The sequence below is a fragment of the Pleurodeles waltl genome, chromosome 6, assembly GCF_031143425.1.
Source record: "Pleurodeles waltl isolate 20211129_DDA chromosome 6, aPleWal1.hap1.20221129, whole genome shotgun sequence".
NCBI classification, from domain to species: domain Eukaryota; kingdom Metazoa; phylum Chordata; class Amphibia; order Caudata; family Salamandridae; genus Pleurodeles; species Pleurodeles waltl.
The window spans coordinates 903,270,083-903,295,221 of record NC_090445.1 but is presented as its reverse complement, the minus strand read 5'-3'; the positions used below and the strand labels follow the sequence as shown (position 1 = coordinate 903,295,221).

The following is a 25,139-nucleotide window of genomic DNA, read 5'->3' as shown; positions in this document are numbered from 1 at the left end:
GATAGAATAAAAATGTTTGAGATTCAAGTGCAAGGACACCTTAATGTTAGGTGAAAAAAATGCTACCACTATTTCCTTATGCAAATGATGCATCTATATTGGCACATACCCGTAATGCCCTTAACAACTTAAACAATGCTTATGTTTTCTTTATGGGCAGCCTGAAATTACATACTATCTCTACAAAATATTTTTACTAACTGTGAGAATTAAGAGAGTAAGAGACTGTACTCATTACATTAAAACAAGCTTCTGGACAGAGGTCAGACTTTCCCTTATTTGGGCATGATATTCAAAGGCAATAAAAGATGATGTCACATAATGAAAAAAAGAGGACACAAAATATGCTTATTCTACAGGTACGGTTTATGATTTAATATGAAAACCAGGAAACAGACCCATAACGCACATAATGAAAAATTATAAGAGAAAGTGTATCCTCATAATGACAGATGGGGTTAATATTTGGGATTATATCACTTCAAACTGAAGAAATTATATTTTGTAGATTTCATTTAGGTCTACACCAAAGCTCTTTTTCACTTTTCCAGCCACAGGGAATTAGAATTGGAATATTAACGTGGATTGCAATTTGCATGAACATGGCCACTGCCTCAACCCTTAAATTATAAAGGACTGTCTACCTAGAAAAGCCAACAGTACAACAAAATGGTTAAATTACATGACAAAACTGTAGAAATGGATCACTCAAAGGTCTTATACACACCATGGATAGTAGACAAAAATGAAACCTAGATACAAAGACCCTTTCTGAGCCTTATACAGAGAAGTATAAGATCTGGAAAACCCACTATGAAATCATATAATGCGAAGGAAATCCATGACTAAACAATATTTAGGTTGAGGGTCCACTTCATATGAATGCAATCTACTAATAAGCAATAATTTATCATATGCTCCTCTTCCTTAGATTTGGGTTTTGTTTCCCAGAAGGAAATAATTATTGTCCCTGTGATAATAAGTCTACACAATCCTCTGCACACTTTACGTTATTTTGCCAATATTTTAATCCTATTCAGAAAAAATATCCTTTTATCAGTCCTTTAGGGGGAAAAGTTCAAGAGTTGCAGATCAGGTTTCTTATTTTTGAAAAAGGTAGGTGCTGCAATAGATTCTTAAGAAGTGAGTCAATACTTGTGAGGTGCAGTTTAAACTAGAAGTATTTAATGTATGGAATGATAACGATGAGTTACATTTTTCTGTAACTGTCTGATACTAACGTTGATATTTTTACATTCTGTAATTTTTATTAGTGACAATTTTTATGATTTATACTTTTAACTGAAATAAACTTATATTTGAAATTAAATTGAAGTGGAGAATAGTAATCACAGTAATAACTCATGATAAACAAGATGTGAATGAAACAAATCAGGACTCTGGTTGGCGGTCAGTTTGTACTCTGTCCAAGCAGGGACCCTCACTCTATTCAGGGGAAGGGAGATACACAGCTCAGATAACCCCTGCTCACCCCCTTGGTAGCTTGGCACAAGCAGTCAGGCTTATCTCACAGGCAATGTGTAAAGTATTTGAACTAACACGCACAGTAACACAATGAAAACACCACAAAAACAATCAACACTAGTTTAGAAGAATAGCCAATATTTATCTGGGTAAAACACAACCAAAATGACAAAAATCTAACATATACAAGCAACGTTATGAATTTTCAAAGATTAAACTTGAATATAGCACTTAAAAAATACAAATGCTTCAATTTGTCGCATGTACCCCCAGGCACAGTACCTTTTGATTGTGAGGATATAAGCCGTGTACAGAGTTGGGGAAGCGAGGCGTCGCTGGATCCGGTGTGGCGCTTGTTCCGATGCTGTGGATCAGTGGAGGGGAGGCATCCGTGTGAAGTGTTGGGTCCTTGCTGCGGAGCAGTGCAGATGAGGTTGCATCGGTGTGAAGCGTTGGCTCCTTACACTCTGGCAGGTTCAATGTCCGGTGGCAGAAGACGTGGTGGGGCGATCTCTTGGGATCCCGGTCACGCCAGAGGTCTGCAGGTGGGTGTCACGGACATTGGTGACACGGCACTCGGGATCAAAAAGTCACAGGACGTCAGTGGCTGCTGCCGCGTTAGGCCTGCGATGTCTGTCAGGGTCTTCGCACTTCAGTGGGGACCACGGCTTCAGCTGCAGGCAGCATCGTGGGGTCAGGCAGCGGCATCAGTCCGGGTGTCGTCCAAAGTCGGTTCACTTCGTTTTTCTTGGTTTGTTACCAGCTTTCCCTCCCCAGGGCCCAGAAACTGGAGTAGACATCAACTAGCGAGTTAGAGTCCACAGCAAGTGAACCCATAGGCTGGTAGTTGAAGTCTTTACTGTCCATGAGACTTCTTAACATGTGGTAAGCTCAGTTCAGGCCACTGGAGAAACTTCATAAGCAGGATACACAGCAAAGTCCAGGCTTTGTCCTCTCTAGGGCAGAAGCAGCAACTGCGGGCCAACCCAGCAAAGCACACACAGCAAAGGGGCAGTACTCCTCCTCCGGCTCTTCAGTTCGGCAGAGGTTTCTCTTGATCCAGAAGGGGGTTTTGGGTCCACTACTTGCACCCATTTCTGCCTTTTAAGATACACTGCACCTTGCCCATGGGGCTACCTAGGGCCTACCGTAGGGGTAACTTAAATGTACAAAAAAGGGAAGGTTTGGGTCTTGCAAGTGTGTACACTTGCCTGGTCGAACTGACAGCTCAAAACTGCACACCCAGCCACTGCAGTGGCAGGTCTAAGCCCTGTTTACAGGGCTGCTCATGTAGGTGGCACAATCAGTGCTGCAGGCCCACTAGTAGCATTTGATTTACAGGCTGTGGCGCCTCTAGTGCACTCTACTAGGGACTTACTAATAAATCAAACATACCAATCATGGAAAAAACAATTAGAGATACAATTTACACAGAGAGCACTTGCACTTTAGCAGAGGTCGGCAGTGGTAAAGTGCCCAGAGTGCCAAAAACAGCAAAAATGAAGTCCAGCACACAGTAAAAAACATATGAAGCAGAGGCAAAAAGATAGGGGAACCACACCAAAGATGCCAGGTGTAACAAAGGGTATTTTAATACATCCAAGGAACACAGACGATGGTCTGAGCTCTTGAAAGACATTGCCACAGGCTGCAGTTGTATTCTCCTTCGTATCCATAAAAGCCATGGGAATTCTCAGTATATTAAAGAATTGTAAACAAGACTTATTGTTGATTCGCATTGGAACACTACATGATTGAATACATCATGGGTATGCAAACCTGCAAAGGATTTCTTTCACAAACTTTGTTATTTTTTCAACTTATGAGAAATCCACTTAAGATAGCGAAGCTTTGAAAAGGCGGGCAGGGAAAAGTTCCACAAAGGTAAGTTTGACTTTAAAACGCACTTGCAACAAAAAACGACTTTTACCAAGAAGATGTTGTCCCCACAAATGTTTATGCAAAGTGTTGTTAACAAAAATATTTGACTGCATGCAACGTTGCAACTTTTCTTACTTTTACCAGGAAAATTATAATATTTACATGACCCTTATTGTGATCCACTGCCCACAGGAGGCACAAGTTTCCCTGGTATCTTCCAACTCTACCCAGTCAAAATTATTCTCAAGGATTAAGGGCCATTTTTAGAGTTTGGCAGAGTGGGACATCCGCCAAAAAGTGACTGTTAATTGGCGTGCCATTGACATCAGTATACTTGTAATATGGTGGACATGACATACTTTTTGACTGATGTCCTGCATTTACCCAATTCTAAATAGGCATATAAACCTTTTCCTTTAAAGACCCAAGCTTTTAAGTACAGACCTGCAACATGAACATCTATGCACTAACCACGGATTTGTTAACATAAAGCATTTTTAATATAAGAAAGTATTAGCTTCTCATTTAGTTTCTATGTTGCAGATACAAAGCACAGTGCTTATAAATTAAGTATAAAACATATATGCTTGTTGTAAACTGAATGAAGGAGTCCCCAGATTTACCATTATTTCAATCAAGTGGAATGGCTCTATGTGTGACAAACTCCCCTTACCACTTATGAGCAAAGTCTCTTTACATCAGTGTCTTTTATCACAAACTCAAAGCCCCCTTCACTCATCATAAACTACTCTATGATTTCTCAAGATGTAGGCACTGTTCATTCATAGCACATCAACACTGGATTATATTATATCACCTGCCAGCATACACTAAAGATAGCGCTCTATATCACTTTCTATAAATGAAGGATTCTCCCAATCTCCCCCATTTCCAACAGATGATGTCACAACATATAGCTCAACATAACAACTCCCTTGACTACATTATATGCTCAGTGTTGTTGCTTTTCAATGTCTCACTTGTCACACTGTCTGACAAATGCTTTGTTTGTTATCATTCACCTCTAGGTTCATGTGTACTATGTGAGGTAGCACCTGCAACAGTATCAGAACCATTAGATTTTTAGTTTAACTTGAGAGCATTCACTGCAACTTCCTCCTGATGAGCTTGGAAGAAATGGACATCTATGATATGGCTGTAGTGTAGTTCAAGTGTTTTCTGGCAAATTATATTACATCGCTGTTAGCATGACATTTCAAACAAATGCCTCATGCTACCATGCAGCATCTCATGCCACTCAGCACTATCATCTTTATTATTTAATGCACACACACTGCTTTCATTAAGCTTATCATTCTACAATAGCACAATTGACACAAAGGTGATATTTAAGCTACAGCCTAAGGTCTGTAGGATGGTTGACAACTTCTCATCATTTGCTTTCCATCGATCACTGGATGTGCAGAATTTAAGTTAGACCTCACAAAAGAGGATGGGCAGTCCATCATCTAACTGCTCTGTAGAGATCTACCTACCAACCTTGAGGGTTTACTTAATTGCGTCTCTACCCATAGCACTGATTAATAATCTCAGTCTCCTGGGGCCTCAGTCTAATTAATGGTTCCCCAGAGTTCATGGTAGAAGAATTAGTCACTCTGAAACTCAGAAGAACTTTCCCTTGATTTAATTTCCATCATTGAGATTTATCAGTGATAGGAACTGTCCTATGAAATCTATTTCAGCAATGGGGCATGTGTAGGGTTAACTCACCTTTATGTGTACTAACATCTACAAAGGCTTTTGCATTTAGATGTACTTTTTCTTGTGAGTGATGTACTCAAACCATGTTTCACCAGCAACTTTTCACAGTGTGCCAGTACAACATAGCATCTACTTAAAATTGTATAACATGTTTTAACATGTTTTCGACCAGGCAAACTGAAACTGTATTGTTCTCCCACTGAAACGTTGACCTTCTCAAAATCAGCTGGGTAATTTACCTACATTCAACAAGGTTGTTGTAATGGCTAGGCTTTTGTGGTACAGACAGTCAACCTGTTGAATTCCAGGAGTGCTCATGGAATAAACCATAAGTACTACGAGAGTAGCTCGTATCTTCTCACAGCAAAATCTTTGGAATTGGACCCATTATGTTTTATTTGGAAGTGAGCATGAGAACAGCTAAGTATCAATTACTTCCAGGAAAATGAATTTGTCTTTATTTGAAAACTGCACAGGCAAATCTGTGCTTCTGTCAGGCGTATGTGGGTAATCCCACATGTACTGCTCTGTGCCAGATTTGAGAAAATACTACAGGACCATACGCATTTTAGTCAGCATAGCTTGTGATATGCAATATGAGAACCCTCATATATATATAAGTATAACAGCCTTATATAATTGTCACTTATTTTGTGATGTAACCTATAATATGCCATGTAAATTACTGAATGTGACATTATGAAACCACCCTCTCAAAGGCCATCTAACAACAAAAGGAGAAATGCTTTGTTGTCTGAATTTAGGAGACAGGTTTAACAGTAGGTGAGTGTTTTTGCTTTCATTACAAACTTACTGGCAGCTGATGTGATCTTTATAAAAACTGTTGAAAAGAAAGCTGAAACATGCATTTCCATCAACAAAATATAGGTTTCACGGGTAGTAACTACAGTTTCAGATGAGCTAACTTCTAATGACAGATGATTCATTACAGGTGGAATATTGGCATTTATAACACTCTGCTATACAGGCTTAAAGGAGCCATGGATATGTTAGGTTACTGGTGGTACCAGGTCCACCTCTATGGCAATAACAGCATAGCAGCCACTGTGCGGTATTCCCTTTTGTGATTATCCTAGTGCAGGGGTCCACCTCTATGGTACTAACAGCATAGCAGCCACTGTGCGGTATTCCCTTTTGTGATTATCCTAGTGCAGGGGTCCACCTCTATGGCACTAACCGCATAGCAGCCACTGTGTGGTATTCCCTTTTGTGATTATCCTAGTGCAGGGGTCACTAAAGAACCAGAGGTCTTCCCAAGTCTTATCAACTGAGAGGTTATATTAGCCACATTACGGTTATACCTCCAGGGTTGCAATTAGACACAGTGATAATTGTCTCAAAAACAACAGGAAGAGTGATAATAGCATATAACATGATCCCTAACCAGGCAGTACCCCTGTCATCAAAATCCATTCGATAATACACTTAAAATGAATCTCCCACAGAAAACGTGAGTGGAATTGCCAAAACAGTTGTTCATCACTTTAGGTTCCAAGGACCAAAAACCAGTGCCATAGCTAATCACATTAAAATGATACAATAATGAGTCCCCATAAATCAAACAATCTACAGTATGGAAAAGTTGTCCAGCCAAGAAATACAAACCATTGTGTCATAATATGATAGTAAAATATGAAAAAATTAAACAGAAGATGTAAAAATATGTAGGCCATTTGTACAGGGGAATGCAACATCATAATTTATACTCAGTTGAATTTCAGTTCCTTAAATCAGCATTCTTCTTAAACTTTTTGTAAAATATGAAAATATATCCTTGTTTGTGTTTGATTCTGTTGCAATAACTGAACCACATTTATAGCTGCTAGAATTAGGCAAGTACCTATATCAGTTGAAAAACACAGAAAGTGAGTGTGAAGAAACCCTGCCATGGGCAATACGTCTATGCAAGTATCTTAATGCATAGGGCTAAAATATGTTTGCTTGTCTTTTTGAGTCTTTCAGGTTCATGTTGTGGTTGTAGATGGAACACCCGATTGTTTTATTTTTGTTGTCATTATAAAATAAATACTACACAATCTGCCTCATACCTGACTGCTAAATATGATGTTCTTTGTAGCTTAACACAAAAACAAATGTTCAATTTCTCATCAGAAACAGGAGAGGAATTCAGAATTATTTACATATACAGAATAACACTAATGGGCCATCCTTTGAAGTGCAAGTTACTTATCTTCGGAAAAGAAATATCTGGTAGAGACATATTCAAGTTGCAGATTCCTTACCTTAGAATTTCCCCCAGGTGTCAGACTGGATCCTGAGATTTTTCTTCAAACAATACCCTTGCGCATCAGTAGGTGGCATCGGTCGACTCCGCGGGCATCATTGGCGTCGTAGTTGCCGTGATGACTATCGGGAGTAGTATATAGACGCCGCCTTCGCGCAGTGATGTCAGTTTCTTTTAACGACTTTCCACGCCAAAGCACAGAGCTACTAAGAACACTGAGATTGGTGCACCTGAGCTAAGGACATGAAAGGGGAATCCCTGTCCCCAGAAATCAGTTCGCAAGTGGGGAGGATGGGTGGGCAGTAAGGAATCTGCAACCAGAATATGTCTCTACCAGATATTTCAATACCCATGGTAAGTAACTTGCACATCTGATAGAGACTTCTAGTTGCAGATTCCTTACCTTAGAATAGATACACAAGCAATGCCATCCTCGGAGGTGGACTGCCAACCAAGATCATACTAGGAAGTCCTGCAGGACCGAACAGACCACAGTAGCCATCCTGACGGACCTAACTGCACAGGCAGTAATGTTTAGAAAATGTGTGCAGGGACGCCCACGTAGCTGCCTGTCAGATATCCAGGACAGGAACTCCGCGTGCTAACGCAGTGGAAGCAGCCGTTGTTCGGGTGGAAGGAGCATGCAAGCCCTTAGGGGGGTTGCTTCTTGGCCAAAGTGTGGCACATTTTGATGTAAAGAAGCCCCCATCGAGAGATGGTACGCTTTTGCACAGCCTTCCCTTTTTTCGCACCCACATACCCAACAAAGACTTGATTGTCCACCCGGAAATCTTTAGAACAATTAAGATAGAATGCCAACGCTCTTTTTGGGTCCAGACGGTGGAGTCTCTCCTCCTCATGGGAAGGATGTGGGGGTGCGCAGAAAGTAGGCAGGGTGATGGACTGGCCTACATGAAAAGGCGTAACCACCTTTGGAAGGAAAGAAGCCTTAGTGTGCAACACCACTTTGTCAGGGTGTACAGACAAGTATGGAGGTTTAGATGAAAGGGCTTGAAGCTCACTCACCCTGCGAGCAGAGGTGATAGCAACATAAAAGACAGTTTTGAAGGTGAGGAGCTGCAATGGACAATTATGCATCGGCTCAAAGGGAGTACACATCAAGTAAGTAAGGACAAGATTGAGGTCCCACTGAGGCATGATAAATGGAGTGGGAGGAAATAAATGGGTGAGGCCTTTTAGGAATCTACTCACAATAGGAGATTTAAAAAGTGAGGGCTGATCAGGTAACCTAAGGAAGGCCGAAACGGCAGATAAATACCCTTTAAGGGTGCCCAAAGCAGAGCCCTGCTGGGCCAAAGAAAGAATGAACAGAAAAACCTCGGATAGAGGGGCAGAGAGGGGATCAACAGATTTGCTGGTACACCATGCCACAAATGTATTTCAACGACAGGCATATACAGTTTTGGTTGAGGGCCGCCTGGCCGCCAAGGTAACATCAGAGACGTCGGGTGGAAGATCAAAAGTCATCAACTGTCGCCACTCAATCTCCATGCATGTAGGTGGAGGTTGGATAGGTTCCGGTGAAGAACTGTCCCTTGTTGCTGCGACAGGAGATCCGCCTGAAGAGGCAGTCTGAGTGGAGGATCGATGGACATGCTCAATAGCTCTGGATACCAGACTCTCCATGCCCAGTCCGGGGCCACCAAGATGACTTGGGCCCATTTGTTCCTGACCTTGTTGAGAACTCTGGGCAGAAGTGGTATGGGTGGAAAAGCGTAAAGGATGCCGGAGTTCCACTTGAGTGAGTGCAAAACAGCTGACATTGCGCATTCTCTGTGGAGGCGAACAGATCTAACCAAGGCTCTCCCCACTGCTGAAAGAGGCCTTGCGCCACCACCGGATGGAGACACCACTTGTGATCGGCTGTGCATCGACAGCTGAGTTCACCCACCAGATGATGAACCATCAGGGTAAGGTCCTGATGTTTCAGCCATGTCCAGAGGTGTAGAACCTCCTGACAGAGGGTCCAGGACCTGACTCTGCCCTGTTTGTTGCAGTACCACATAGCAGTAGTATTTTCCGTGAACACCTGCACTACTTTCCCTTTGAGAGAGGGAAGAAATACTTTCAACGCAAGCCTGATCGCCCGGAGCTCTAGAAGACTGATATGGAGACCAGACTCCGGCGGAGACCAGAGGCCTCTGATCTCCGCTGCTCCCATGTGGCCGCCCCAACCCAGAAGTGATGCGTCTGACACTATGGAGAGATCTGGTTGGGGAATGGAGAGGGATCTGCTGTGGGCCCAATGCGGATTCGAAAGCCACCAATGCAGGCCTTTTTCAGTCCCCTCCGAGATCTGGACCATGTCAGAGAGATTCCCCTGATGCTGCGCCCACTGGAACGTCAGGTCCCAATGCAGAGCTCGCATATGCCATCTGGCATGTGTTACTAGCAGGATGCAGGAGGCCATGAGGCTCAGCAGCCTCAGAGTCAGTCTCACCGAAACCCAAGAATGAGGCTGAAAGATAGGAATTATAGCCTGAATGTCTTGGACTCGCCTTTCGTGAGGATAATCCCAAAACTGCACTGTGTCCAGAACAGCTCAGATGAAAGGGAGCGTCTGAGAGGGCGTCAGGTGTGACTTCAGCACGATTATAGTGAACCCCATTGTGTGCAGGAGGTTCGCCATAGTCTGAAGGTGGGAGATGACTTTCTGGGGCAAGTCCACCTTCAACAGCCAGTCGTCGAGGTAGGGGAAGACTGACACCCCTGACTTGCGCAGATGAGCTGCAACCACCGCCACTTTCGTGAACACACGAGGGGCGCTGGTACGGCCGAAAGGGATCACGGTAAACTGAAAGTGCCTACCATGAGTCATAGGTAACATCTGTGAGCAGGCAGGATGGGAATGTGGAAATAAGCGTCCTGCAAGTCCAACGGTACCATCCAGTCTTCTGGGTCCAAGGCAGACAGAACCTGAGCCAGGGTGAGCATTTTTAATTTCTCCTTCAGGTCCTGAAGTTCTAGGATAGGACGTAAGCCCTTGTCCTTTTTCGGCACCAGAAAGTAGCGAGAATAACAACCACAACCTACTTCGGACATAGGAACCTTTTCTATAGCTCCCTTGGCCAAGAGGGCTGCGACTTCCTGGCGGAGAAGTGCCAAATGATCCTCTGGAAGGTGACTGAAGGATGGAGGCATGGTTGGTGGAGCAGATTTGAAACGGAGGAAGCAGCCGTTTTGAACGATCTGCAAAACCCACCTGTCCGTAGTGATGGAGTCCCAGTGGGGCAGGTGACAGAGAATCCTGCCGCAAACTGGATGGGAGTGAGGGGACGGAGTAGGAGGGTTTGGAGGCTGGAGCGGGGGCAGAGGTGGACTAGGCATACCTCTGGGTCCCTGTCCCAAGCCCACGTGGGATTCCGCGTCCCCGGCCACGCAGAGGCTGGACAGCATAGATGGCATGGTGGCTGGGCAGAGGACGCAACAGGGAGCCTCTTCCGTGGCCACAAAAAGGGCAAAAAGTGGACTGCGGGGGGTGAGGGGCAGAGGAAAGACGAAGGGACTGAGCTGTAGCCTGGGAATTCGTCAATCTCTCCAAGGCCGAGTCCACTTTGTCTCCAAAGAGACGGGATCCATCAAAGGGCATGTCCATGAGGGACTGTTGGACATCCCAAGAAAAACCAAAAGTATGCAACCAGACGTGGCGTCTCAACCGAACTGCCCAGAGAGTCAGTCGTGTCCAGCCCACAACAGATTGTGGACTTAGCCGCATCTCTACCATCGAAGATAGCACGGGCCTCCTCTGGTATCTGCGACAGGACACAAAGAGTGGGTATAACGGCCCAAAAGACATGCGGTGTTCACAGACCGCAGCGCAAGACTGGAGGAAGAAAACAACTGCTTACCGAACTGTTCCAGCCTTTTTGATTCCCTACCCGGGGGTGCAGAAGAGAATGCGCCTGAAGAAAAGGAAGCCTGGATGACATGACTCTCAGGCGTGGGATGTTGGGATGGGAATTTAGGCTCGTTCAGAGCGGGCCGATGGTGGTGTGTGATTGTCCTATTCACAGGAGCCCCTGTGTTGGGTTTGGAACAAGTACCCAAAAGGACATTGGTGAGGGCTTCACTGAATGGCAAAAGGGGTTCTGATTTGGAAGCCCCTGACTGAAGCACCTCAGTCAGGAGATTGGACCTACAGTAGGAAGCTCAAGGCCAAGGATCTCAGCTGCCCTACTGACCACCATACCACAAGTTGCTTCACCCAATTCCTGAGCCCAGTCCAAAGATGGGTCATCCTGGTATTTATAAGGGTCCAGGGACCCCTCCAATCCCTCCCTGAATTCATACCCATAAGAAAAAGGGTATGAATCTGACCTGGGGCGAATAGGCCCCATCGAAGACAAAGGCGGCATTGGCCGACGCCGCTCTGAGTCCGAGTCGTAGGGGATAAGGATCGGGTCGATAGTGAGCACTACCGACATCGGGAGTGTCGACAATCGACCCGGCGCCGGGGAAGGTCTCAATGGTGGGGAACCCAAAGGCCCCTCAACCGAACCCCTTGGACTCGAAGGCCCCTTATCGGGGTTGGTTCGCCCAAAGGTGAGCCGCCTGGCATCATAGAATTCTTTAAGTTGGGTGGGGGTCGCTCCGGCAAACTCGGGGAAGTGCGGAGCGCACCCAGACGCAGGCTCCGAGGACAGAGGCCTTGAGCGTCGACGCTCTTTCCCAGTCACGTCAGCCGAGCAACGGGGCGAAGTCGAGAACAAAGGGACCTCTTCGACTTCTTCTTCTTCTAACCTGCACCCGAAGATTTGGAAGACGACAAGTGGTGATGGTTCTGCAAACGGTCTTGAGACCTTCCTCTCGATCGAGACCGGGACTTCTAGTCGAGACCGGGACCGTCTAGTTGAGTGCCGGGTCGCCATGAGTTTCAGGGTCCGCTCCCTCAAGGCCTTCGGGTGCATGGCCCGGCACTCGGAGCACGACTTTGGGTCGTGGTCGTGCTCAAGACACCACAGACAAACCCGATGTGGATCCGTCACTGACATCGTGCAGGGACAGTCCTCGCACGGCTTGAAACCGGTCTTCAGGGACACCTTTGACGCACCAAATATCTCTCAACAACTCAACAAAACAGTCAAAGTCGGTCAAAAAGAGACCAGGGTAGCTCTTCTCCAGATCAGCACGTGCCGCGGAAAGAAAAGAACGTCACTGCGCGAAGGCAGCATCGATATACTACTCCCAACGTCATCACGGCGACTGCGATGCCAATGACACTCGTGGAGTCGAACAACGCCACCTACTGATGCGCAAGGGTACTGCTTGAAGAAAAAGCTCTGGATCCAGTCTGACGCCTGGGGGAAATTCTAAGGTAAGGAATCTGCAACGAGAAGTCTTTATCAGATTCTTGTGTAGTTCTACACACACGGATATGGCTAGAGGCTGTTGGTGACTTCATTGTAAGAAGAGGCAGTTATTCAATGTTAAAATATCAAACCAGAGCCTAATGGTGGTCTAAGGGCCACACTTTTAGTTATAGGGCTTTAAGTCCCAAAAGGACTAGTACACCACCCAGTCTGTGTGAGCCCCTGTTATAAAAGCAGCTGCACTCAAGGTACTTCACTCACTGTTCTTGTGGAGTTGCAGTGAGGAGTGTGGTGCTGCTACTGTGGGCCAAAAATCACAGACTGAGCTAAAGACTAAAAGAGGGGTGCATCTCCAGTGCTAAGGGAGTCATACTCTGAATCTTGAAAATATATTTCTTGATGTTTGTAGATTCACTTGGTGTTTAGCTTTGAAACTGGAGGCTTTCTTCTGTTGGGACAAATCACCCTGGAAGCCTTAAGAGAACATTTAAGCAACGAAAAAGGGAGATAGTTGTTTCCTTATAGACAGTCAACCCTAACAAAGAGACTATTTCTTGAGTAGCCAACACTTACTTAGTATTCCTTCCAAAGAACACTCAGAAGGACTAAAGGAGAAATACTTTCATATTTAGGGTACTGCAAGTGTATTCATAATGTATCAATGAACCCATTTTCAGCTTAAGAACAAAGCAAATAATCTGAGTCATTAACTACCACTTCCTAAGCAGGTGCTAGAACCTCTGATGATTCAGACTTTGTGGAATAATAATTGTGGTATGATATTTTCCAGAATAATCCAAAATACTTTGTAACAGAGTTTAAAGGAATTAATGTGGGAGATTCTTATCATTGTGTTTATCTTAGATGAGACTCTATGAGAAATATAACCCTGAATCTGGAGGTCTTTAGTCAGGTCCAGAGAAACATAAGACTATCCAGGTGCAATTAAGAACAACCTTATGCAAAGAAAATGGGGGTGGAGCAATATAGCCACTGTGAACCAAACCTTTGTCTTTTTATTAGCATATCTCCATTCCGCTGTTCATTTCGCACGCCCTTTCTTTATCTGACCACTCCAGCATTCTGTACCATTACAGCAAACAGAATAGGTGGTGCCTGGAGGTGGACATTTACAAACATTGTGCTCACCCGAGGATTATCAGTGATGACTGAAATGGTGAGGTCATGAATTAAGCTCCTCCTAATTAGGAGTGAGCAGTGAGCTCCACTGGCAGAGTTTACTGACTTTTTGGCACTCCACGCTCCGCTTGGAGCATGGAGTTTGGCCCAAAACTCCGCTAGCCCCAGTAGCGGAGCGGAACTCACCGTGTGTGCACTACAGCCCAATTATGGGCTTCACAGCGCAAGCGCAGACAGTCTACCCTTGTGCTGTGTGGCCCATAACTGGGCTGCAGTGCGCACTTGACCTAATGAAGATGGCGGCGGCGACCTGGCGTGGTCACAGAGCTGCTGCAAACTTCTTCTGAGGGGCTGCACTGGAGCCAGCACTGGATCTAGGCCTCCCTCCTTTCACTGTCCTCAGAAGCCCGTGAGCAGGGGCCAGAGGGAGGCAGAGAGTCAGGCTGCTGGCAACGGTGACCCAGGTAAGCTCTCATTTCGCTTTCTCTTCTATGTGCAACGGGGGCCGGCTCTGGGTATGGATAGTATTTGCACATGAGGGGTGTCTTTGTGCTTGGAAAAAAGGAAACTTGCAGTCAGAGCTCCACTTGAAAAGAACCTGGCTCAAAGTCCCCATAATACCTGGGAAAGGGAGTGGTGTTGTGGGGTACGGTGCTGAGGCCAGCAGGGAGAGCTTGAGACCAGGAGAGCATCAACTGCTGAGTGGTAGTCAGCCAGCCCGTGCCAGATAGAGATGTGTGTGGCCTGAGAGTGGCTTAGAGCCCAGTGGCAAGCAAGGCTAGGCACTTTGCAAAAATACCAAGCTGCTGGTGGTGAGCTGGTTTGCTGCTGCTAGTGCTGGGCCCTAAAGGAAGTGTGGTCTGAGGCTGTGTGTAAAAGTGCAGCCGAAGCAATTGCAAGGATGGTGCAAGACAGGGGGTGTGCTTGGCCCTCCAAAGCAAGTTTGGGAGGGAGGGCAGTTGATGAAGGAAAGTGTGCAGGTATGGCTTCAGGCCAGTGGGCTGTCAGCAGAAGAGGCCTGAAACTGCAGCTTTTCCTGCTGTTTTCGCCTACCCTGGCCTGAATGCACCCAATTTCGGAAGCGCTTAGCAGGGTCGGGCCTGGTTAGTACTACTAACCAGGCCCGACCTTGCTTAGCGCTTTCGAGATCGGGCACATTCAGCGCCAGGCTGGTAGGGCCAGCAGCACTCCGCCGCACGCGGAACTCCACAGAATACCAAAGAGTTTTTACCCAACTCTGCGGAATTCCGTGGAGTAGAACTCCATGCGCTCTGCCCACCACTACTCCTAATCAGAAAGTTGTGCAAGGATGACCCTTTTGAGCATTATGCTAACCCTAAAAATTACTGATGCTGACACCATTGCTCGCTTCTGGGGAAGTACATGGATGCATGTGAATCTATAGCTCTGTATATCAAAAACAGATAGTACATGGTAACATTTTACATTTGTAACATGTGTTGTAGATACACATTGTTAGAAATTGGGTTACTGGTTAACTGGGGTGTGATCCCTGATCAAGCAGCAACAACCATTCTAGTCAGGGTAAGGTACAAGCAAACTCCAAATTGACCTGTGCTCAACCCCCTTGGTAGCTTGGCACACAGCAATCAGGCTTAACAAAAGGCAATATGTAAAGTATTTATGCAATACTTCAAACAATAAAACAGTGAAAACACCACACAGAAAGATCCCACACCAGGTTAGAAAAGTAGAGCTTAATAAAAAAATAAAACAAGACCAAGATGACAAAAATCCAATTAGTGAAACTGGTATTTTTTTTTTTTTAAGAATAAACTGCAAAATAGTGCCTATCTCGTCACGCTAGACTGGGTCAAAGTCAAAGGTTCGTGCCGACCATGATTGACCGTCAGTTGGATACAGTCCCTGATTAGTCCTGCTTAAGTTTTACCTTCTCAAGTTTTGTGCCAAGAATCCTGTTCACGTTGGATAGGATCACAAGTAGCAAAGAGAGTGTCGTGGGTGGCAGTCGGTGTGGTGTGAAGAGCAGGCCAGGCATCGTGAATGGGCGGGCTGGAGCTTCGCATTGGCAGTCCCCCGCAGGCTGTTGATATTGCTGTACAAAGAGAAGGACTAGCGGTGGCTTGCACTGGATTTCGGGTGAGCAGCATGGGTCCGGAGCTAACGATCCCAGTCATGGTCACGAAGAGCAGAAAAGCTTGATTGAGCCACACCGAGGGTCCAGGACCTGAGGGGCAACATTTGGGGGTCAGAGACTCTTATGTCCCCGAGGCTCAGATTGGAAGGCCTGCGGACTAGCAGTTTGAGTCACTCTGGGGTCCTGGAATCAAGATGAAGTTGCAGGTCCAGTTCTTCTTCCCCACGCAAGAGGGCAGCAGGTCAGCAGAGCAGGGCAGCCATTCCTGTAGATCAGCAGTCCAGCAGATTGGCAGTCCTTGTAGCAGCACAGCAGTCCTTCTTTCTGGCAGGGTATCCACAAGTCCAGAGGTGTACTGAAGTAGTGATGTCCGAAGTACTTCTTTCAGACACAGCTGTGCCATTGAAGTGCATAGATGCTCTGCCTACCTGGCCGTGGCTCCAGACTAACTACAGGGGTTATACAGACCTTTGTGTGGAGACAAGACACAGTCTAGTCAAATGTAATTAGAGCTGTGCCCATATCCTATCTCCCATACTGCCAGTGACGCCCATCCAGACACACCTAAGCTCCCAATGTGTGTGTCTGTCTAGAAGGAAAACACAAAGGCTGTCACCCACAACCAGCCATGTGCGCCTGAGACAGTCTACAAGCACGAAATGGCTAAGGCAAGAACATTCCAACTTTCTAAAAGTGGATCCAACTTCATCGTAAGTTAGGATTTTAAATTGCGATTACAGAAGCACCAAAGTGTAGTGATTATCTATTTCCACTGAGAAATTACATTTATAAAATGTAATAAGGCAACTCCCATGTTATCCTATGGGAGAGATAGGCCTTGCAGTAGTGAAAAATCAGTTTAAGAGTTTTTCACTAGCAGGACATGTAAAACTTAAAAGTACATGTACTACTTTTAGAATACATTGCACTCTGCCCTCTGGGCTGTCCAGGGATTACGTTAGGGGCTATGCATATGTACTAAAATGGAAATTTGGGTCTGGCAAAAGGTTTATTTTGCAAGGAAAAAATTGCAGTTTAAACTGCACACACAGGCTCTGCATTGGCAGGAATGAGGCATGTTTAGAGTGCTACTAAAGTGGGTGACACAACCAGAACTACAGGCCCACTAGTAGGATTTAATTTACAGGCCCTGGGCACATGTAGTGGCACTATACTAGGTACTTGCAAGTAAATTAAATATGCCACTTGGGAAATAGCTAATATTGCCATGTTTAGAGGAGAGAGCGCAATCACTTTAGCACTGGTTAGCAGTCGCAGAGTGAACAGATTCCAAAGGCCAGCAAAACCAAAGTCAGTAAAAAAGGTGGTCTGAAGGTAAAATGTTGGGGGGAACCACATCAAGTGTGCCAGGTCTAACACACATATCTCTGCTTAGAGAGTAAAGCAGTTTTTCTCCAAAGCGTGGCTGATGAACAGGTGATGCAAATGTTTTGAACTAGTTTCTCAATATAGTTTGATCTACTAAAGCCTGTTGACAGTTTTGGATGTCTACACAGTAGTGTTTTATGATAGTTTGTGGAGTTGACTAAGTAGAAGCTTTACAGATGTCTGCCAAAGGAGTATTATCTAGAAAGGTCATAATAGCACTCTGTTTGTGTGTAGATTGTGCTCGTGGATGCATGGCTAATGTTTACTTTGCTTTGACATAATAAGTCTGACAATGTCCGACTTAGAGATGGTGTGCTCCCTGTGGAGCTTTGCAAAAGCTACATAGAGTTGTTTCATTTTCTGAAAGGAATTGGTCCTGTCAATGTATATATCAGTGCCCTTTTAATATTTTGTGACCTTTTCACTATGGACTCAGAAGAAGACAAGTAGCTCAGTAGTTTGATTGATGTGAAACATGTGACACTCCCTTTGGCAGGAACTCATGATTGGTCCTAATGATGAACCCGAATGAAAGGTTCCTCTATGGTTAAAGCCTGTAATTCACAGATGCTTCTGAGGGGGGTGATTACTAATAAGAAGGCCACCTTCCATGACATGGACTGGAGAGCACAGGATCAGAGTGGTTCAGTTGGTGGGCACAAGAGTCATGGGAGAATTACTTTTTTTCAAATGGGGATGGGGGCATTTTATGGGGAATATGGGGTTCTTAAGGCCCTCCATGAAGACTTTAATAACAGCAATTTTTGAAGAGCACTATGTGTTTCCCGTTATGCATGTACGCTGTTACTATAGTCAAATTTAGGCAGATTGAAGTGTTTGCTAACCCAGTCTTTTGGAGATGGAACAGGTAGCAAATATCACCTTGAACAGAGACCTTAAGATATCTATGTGTTTACTGTTTGATGCAGTAGTGAATGGCGGTTCTTATTAAGCCAAAAACGTTTGGTGTCTCTCATTGGTGATGGATGCCTATATCAAACTTATCAAACTTTACTTTTCCAAAAACAAAATCCAAATGCCAGAGTTTGTTTTTCAAAAAGAAAACCAAATTTTTCCAACAACAAAGGAGTTTTTTTCTCATAGTGTGGAGGACTGTCACTTTTTTATTTTTACTGTCCCTTATGACCAGGATCCTGGCCATGAGGAACAGTTATGTTCAGCCAGTCAACCACCCACTTTAAAAATAGGGCAGACAGTTGAATTACTTACCTCCAACAGCCTGTACTACCTCAGACTGCACACACACACACACACACACACATACACAAACACACACTGGTATCTACTTCATATTAATTTACATGTAATTCATTGTTATTATTCTTTATAATAATAGTGATAATAATAATATAAAAATATTAGTATTCAAGGTAACAGTAGTAGTAGTAACAGAAGCAGTGGTAGTTTAGTAGTCAACTTAGTAGTATGTGCATTATTATTATGTGAAGATTGACATGACATATTCTTCTGAAAAACAAGGTTTGGCAGACAGAGTGACTAACCTGGTTAATTTATTTTGTTTCAAATTCTTCTTCAACTAAACACTTTAAACTGTATGCAGACTATCAACATTAGCATACTACAGCATACCTGTTCCCTTTCTTGTAGTTCTGTTAGCATGACAATTGTATGAGATTTCCATTCCCACGCCATTCTCCAGAAATCCTCTACTGTGTGTGGAAGTGGTCCTTGTGTCGCAATAAAATAATCTTTCTGCCGATAGCCCTGTAATAGAAGTGTAAGGAAATATAACTTTATACTTATTCCTGTTCATCATCTCTCAGTGTAAGCATCAGTATTTTGGTTTTGTTGTTTATCCTGTCCAGATCAAAGTCAAGTATTTTTTTGAACATATATGTGATACGGCATAAGTAGGTAAAGAGTGGCTCATCACAGACAATTCCAAGAAATTATATTTAGTTTTCTGATTTGTTAATATTACGTGGTCAAGACTAATGTGCTTATAATGTTATTTCAATAATATTCCTATTAGAAGCAAATTCTGATTTCTGAATATGTCTGTAATAAGAAAATTATGTCATTTGTCAACTGTTATCATGCGGTACTGTTGATTAGTAGTATGAGAGTCACATCTGCATCGTCCTGTGTCACTGCTTTGAATGGCCAGGAGGCTTCTCTCACACACACCGTATAAATGCATGGACAACATTGAGGAAAGATGTCTGTTCATCTCAGTGGTCAAAGTGTGTTAAAAAGGTGCAGGAACTATGAATCTCCACACAATGGGGTGGGGTGACTGAGCATGGGAGCAGAGTCAAAGGCCTGGCCAACAAAGTATTCTGTAACTTTTTTGGTCTTTTAACTACAGGTAACCACATATGAAATACTGCACAGTTTAAATTAAAAATAAATGCAAGTTAAAGTAATCAGTGGAAAATGCACTGTTGTACATTATAAAACATCTATTAGTTAATGCATTGTAGAGATCTATGTGTATAGTCGGAGAGCCACATGATTAAATCCTGGTTGGTGCAGTGGAGAACAGTGAGTTGTCTATGTTTAGTGCTACGAGGTCCCAGTATGTGAGGAAAAGCAATGTGAAAAAAAGTCATTATTTTAAACTTATATTACATCCAGTGTACTATAGGCTTCTACAAAATGTGCAAAAAGGTTTAAGATAAAAAAGTGCTTCCAAAATATAGATGTTTGTAATAACCAGCTGTAAATAGTGTATTGTTTTTTGCAACTGTCGTTTAAAAACACAAACTTTACAGCTGAGCTGGTAACTCCCTTACAATACCACTCAAAAATAATAAATCTGTGTCATCAGGATGCTTCAAGTGTTTCCGTTAATTGGAGCCAATACTGGCTCCCAAACACCCTTCACATTCGCAGATTAACTAGTCGTGCTCATTTACATTTCTTTCAGGTAAGCGGCGACCTGGCAAGAAGGCTTGTTTAGCTGTCTGTGCCTCCCTCAGTTTCACAGCAAAGGAGACTGCCTGCCTTATACTTCTGCTGAAGCAGTGTAACTGTCAGAATTGATTGTCCCGGGACATTTGCCTGTTGAAAAAAAGTAGTGGAACTGTATTCCACTGTTTTCTGGAAATTAAAAAAGTATGGACAAGTCGTGCCCCTCAGATCCCGCACGTTTCAACCACTGGGTCACCTGTGCAAAACATTAGTACAGACATATGATGCACTGTGCTGGCAGTCAAAAATAAGGAATAATCACCCAAGTGCATTTAGTGGCCTTAGTTGAAGGGACAGGATGACAAACACACTACAAAGGAGGGCAAAATGCAGCAAAAATATCACTAACAGAAAAATAAATGTGAATGAAAAAGAAAGGCGAAGAGACAGCACAAATGGAAGAAATACCTATGTATGCAACAGGAGTGATAAAATGAGCACACATGTGGAAGAATCGTTTGAGAGATCCAACATGCTGTAAGGAAAAGAGTATGCCTCATTATACATCAGAAGCATACTTTGGTACATGCAACAATTGTTGGAAAATAAATAAAGCAGGATAGAAGTGTTAGGGACACAAAAACACATGCTACTGTGATCATTTAGAAAACATAACTTGATAAGGTCAATAAGTTGTGAATATATGTATTTTCACAGTCTTATAAAGCCATAGAAGTGTGGAAAACAGCCTCCCATTTTCTCAAAATGATTTTCACAGTTTATGGGCATGACAGGAGAAATACTACAGCGTTTAAATTTTGAGGTGGTTCAAGGCATGGAAAAGACTGTAGCAGACAATTCAGTTTCTACAAACAGACGTCTCCAATGTCTCTTCCTTCTGGTCAAATACAGAAGTTGGAGATGTCATATTGTGAGGACATTAGGACCCTGCAGCACACTGTCCATTCAAGTGCACAGCCAGCACCATGATACTGCTTCCTGTAGTGAGCCACACAGGCTCACCATCAGAGACAATGACTTATTCATGCACAACCTCAGCCGGGCTTGGCTGTGGTGATATAATAAAACGGGACGAGCTGCACGGGGCAAACCAAGAGAGTTACATTAGGTGTGAGGTCTAATCACTGCCAAGCGCAGGGTGTGCAACTTTACCTCCCCGAGGTTAGCGCGTGTGCCAACAGCCCCCGCAGCACTGGCGATAAGGATGGAGCCCATGGCGACAGAAGCAACCTAATGCAGTCCAGCAGGCAGCATGTGTGCCCTCTTGCACTCCAGGGTCATCGGAGCCAAAGTGGATGCTGTCGGAGCACACCCGCTCTGGTTGGCATTATGAGTCGCACTAGTTTGGCTGTGCAGCACCACCTAGAGGCAGGCAGGCTTCACCCTGCCCCACAATGTCCCAGCAAGAAGAAACAGCATTTCGGAGGAAAATGTTGAATTTAATATAAGTAGCCCAGGGAAAGACTTTTAGAACTCTTTCTGAAAGCTACCAAATTCTGCCCTGTAGTCCCCTTTCCTGATTGGTCAGGTTCTGGCAGCCTGACAAGGCTACCTTAATGAGGTGTGAAGTGGCCTGAGCTGAGTCAAAGGAAGCATCTGATGGGCAAATAACTGCTAGTGCAGACTGCAGAGCAGGATGGGAGAAGAGCAACCAAACTGGCCTTCAAAGGAGGGAAAGCCACTTGTGACAGAAACTGGACCTCTCCCATTTTCTGCTACCCCGGACAGATGGGAGCCCCACTGATTCAATTAGGATTGGGGCTGAAAGGGGTGGGTTAAGGGAGACTTAGGAACAGATCTAAAGTCCAAGAACGAATTTTTGCAATCTTGGATTTTGAAAGAATGTTGCTTTCTGGGATTCATTTTTGCCACACTTCACAGGAAGTGGTCACCCCGGAGGGTGGTGGCCTGCACCCTATTGGACAGGGGCACCCCATGCTTCCAACCACAGGCGCAACAATGAATATGGCAGAACTGCCCCCCAATTCAGATCCCTAATGGAAGAATGGACTGGAAAAGAAGCACAGCCCTGCTGCACCCCTGACCTGCACCTGAACACTGCACTCACAAGGACTGCACCAGCTGCACACTTTGGTTTCACCAAGAAAAGTGGTTTGCCTTGCTTCTGCAACTCCAGGAGTGGACTCCCTCTAAGGAGCTGACCAGAGTCCCCTGCATCAAGTTCTGCAAGAAGAGCCAGGCTGACCAGCGTCCAGTGGTCATTTGAGGATTCTGTCAAGGTACATTCTGGGAAGTGTAGTCCCAACTCCCAAGGAGCAACTCAGAGCTTTTGGAACCTTGGAACAAGTTTGTGGACACTTCAATGGGCCAAGAAGTACTTCTGGAAGAACATCCAGAAGTTTGGAGCAACTTTGGAAAAACTCCATAAGGTGACTGACCAGTCGACGAAAGCCGAGCCAGCGACGTCGAAACATGATCCGGACTCAATTTCAGGTTTGTCCCGCTGAAGCTCAGGAGCTTTTCCCCATCAACGAGACTTCCACAAATTGAGCAGGACTCCACACTGAATGAAGCCGCTGTTGTCACATGTCTGAAGAGGAGCCTCGTGGACGACAAGAGAAAAAGTCTCAGAAAATCTTTTAAGTGTGAAGGTAAAATTTGTCCGAGGCCTCCCGCTTAGTGCATCCATGCAGGGCTTCATTGCAGTGGGCCTCAACTTGTGACTTAGCCCAAGTTGGATGTGATAAGATGTCCCCGGGTGGCGCTTTTGGTTTTTAGGCGCTAGAAATAATTTTTTATATCTCCGGTTCCCGTCACTGAATATTTTTTTCTGTCATTTTATGTGCGAATTTAAAAATAACATTTTTTCCTTCTTTTATAAATTGTTATTGGATTTTTACTGTGTGCTGTGTTTTACTTATTTAAAGTTTTGTTAATAGTAAATGCTTTACACATCTATCTCTTAAATTAAGCCTAACTGCTCGTGGGCCAAGCTACGAAGGGTTGAGCAAGGATTAATTTACTGAGACCTCTACTGGACCTAGTGGGGGATTTGTGGCCTATTGATAAGCGTAGGTGCCTACCTGTCCTTACCAATAATCCTCGTTCCAACACTAATAAGAGAGAATGAGGAAAGAAACAGAGGAAACAAAACTAATTCAAACTGACAGTAAAAAGACAGTTAAGGTAGAGAATGTGGAGAATAAAAAAAAGAGCAGCTGGTAAGAGCACTAAGCACTTTCTGAAAAAAGTATGTTGAAAATTGCAAACTGAAAATAATTTCTTTAGTGAAAAGAGGAGCTCTCAATCAAATGATAAAGAGGAGGGACTACACGACTGTAAACGTAGAACATGTAATAAGGAAAGAAAGAATTTACAGTTTAAGGAGATAAGAGTGAAATTGTTTCAAACTAAAGTAATAAAAAATTTGCAAAAAGAAGATGAGGAGTATAAGGGGAGACGTGCTATAACTAACCAGAAGCAACTTATTGAGAGTATAGTGGACAAAGTATTTGTTTTGAAAATGAAACATTTTATCCTAATGTTAAACAGGATAAAGACACCATAAAAAACAGCACTATGCATGAGGAAATGGACATTAAGGGAAAGGCGTATTAACAAAAGTAATTTTTGCAAGGTTTTTAAAGGTAAATGGATGCACACATCTAGCAGAGAACCTTTTATAATGAACAATGCTGCTTGCAAGAGAACACATTAGTCTGCAGTTGACACAAATGGTTGTTGCTATGAAGTAAAGGTGGTACTCCCAAAGAAAAAGAAGTAATAGTTACTATGAATGCAGAACAAGTGATAGCTGAAGAAGTACAAGGCAGGTGTAAACAAGCTCCTGTGTACAAGTGGAAGTGTAGCAGTATTTGTAGTATCTGTCAAGAATCAATTTATATATTCAAAACTTTCCTAAGAGAATTTTCATGAAGAAAATGCTTCAGGAATTAGATCCATGCAGTTAGAAAATACACCAAGTTACAAGGCCATTCGAAGGCATGTCTTTCAAAGAGAGTGTACAAAAGCACTTTTCGTCATTTTAGAAAGTTATCTGTGCATCATTCAGAAATGCGCAATTTAGTTAGGAGATTTTACTATGTAAAAACTCCAGCTTTATGTTTAGGTGATTTGAAGAGAGCTCTGTTACATGGTAGTGTGACAGAAGTTGAGAAGGTTTCAGAAGACATTCAACTCAGTTTCTTTGGGCCTGAAGAAGATGATACAGAACATGATGAGGCAGATACTAGAGATGTAGATGTAGATGAAGGGGATACAGAGATTAGTACTGAAACATTTACAAAGGAGATATGAAAGTTCAAAACACTGTGTTCGGAGAAACCTGAGCATGTTTGTATTTGTTGTAGCCACACTCATTAAAGACACCAAACTCATAATGCAGTTGTCTTTTCTAAAACTGAGCAAGAGATGAGTGGCAGGAATTTGGTGAAGAGCATTTTAATTTAGACACAAAGAAAACAATTTGTAAGTACTATTATGACAAAATAGAGGATAATAAAATGCCAGATAGAGCAATTCATAATAGATTAGAATTGGTACCAATGCCACAAGAACTTGATTAATCAAATGTGTATGAATCAATTCTAATACAAACTGTTCATCCATTTCAAGCAGTCATTTGAATGGAGCCACTGTGGGTGTTGAGAAAGATGTACATCAACCACTCATTATTCTAGTAAATGGAGTGCCTACGAAAAGTAAAAAAAAGTCTGGTAAGACTAAGTTGATTTGAATAAAGTAAAAAAGCCACATTATACTTGAAAGAAAATAATGTTTTTTTATAAAAATGTTGATATTGTTGAATATGCAAGTTGTATCGATGAAGAAGTACTACAATCAAGTGGACAAATAGAAAAAGTGGATAAGCAGAAATCAGAAGAAATATACGAGCACTATAGTATACATC

General features: G+C 43.6%; 1 protein-coding gene across 2 annotated transcripts in view; it reads right to left on the bottom strand.

Annotated features, from left to right (window-relative positions):
- PTPRE (protein tyrosine phosphatase receptor type E) overlaps positions 1-25,139 on the bottom strand; it is a 939,227-nt gene that overhangs the window by 99,290 nt on the left and 814,798 nt on the right. For both annotated transcript variants that reach the window (XM_069239717.1, XM_069239718.1), the window contains one exon: positions 18,944-19,078. In XM_069239717.1, coding sequence (XP_069095818.1) covers positions 18,944-19,078 — 135 coding nt within the window. The remainder of the gene's footprint in view (positions 1-18,943; positions 19,079-25,139) is intronic.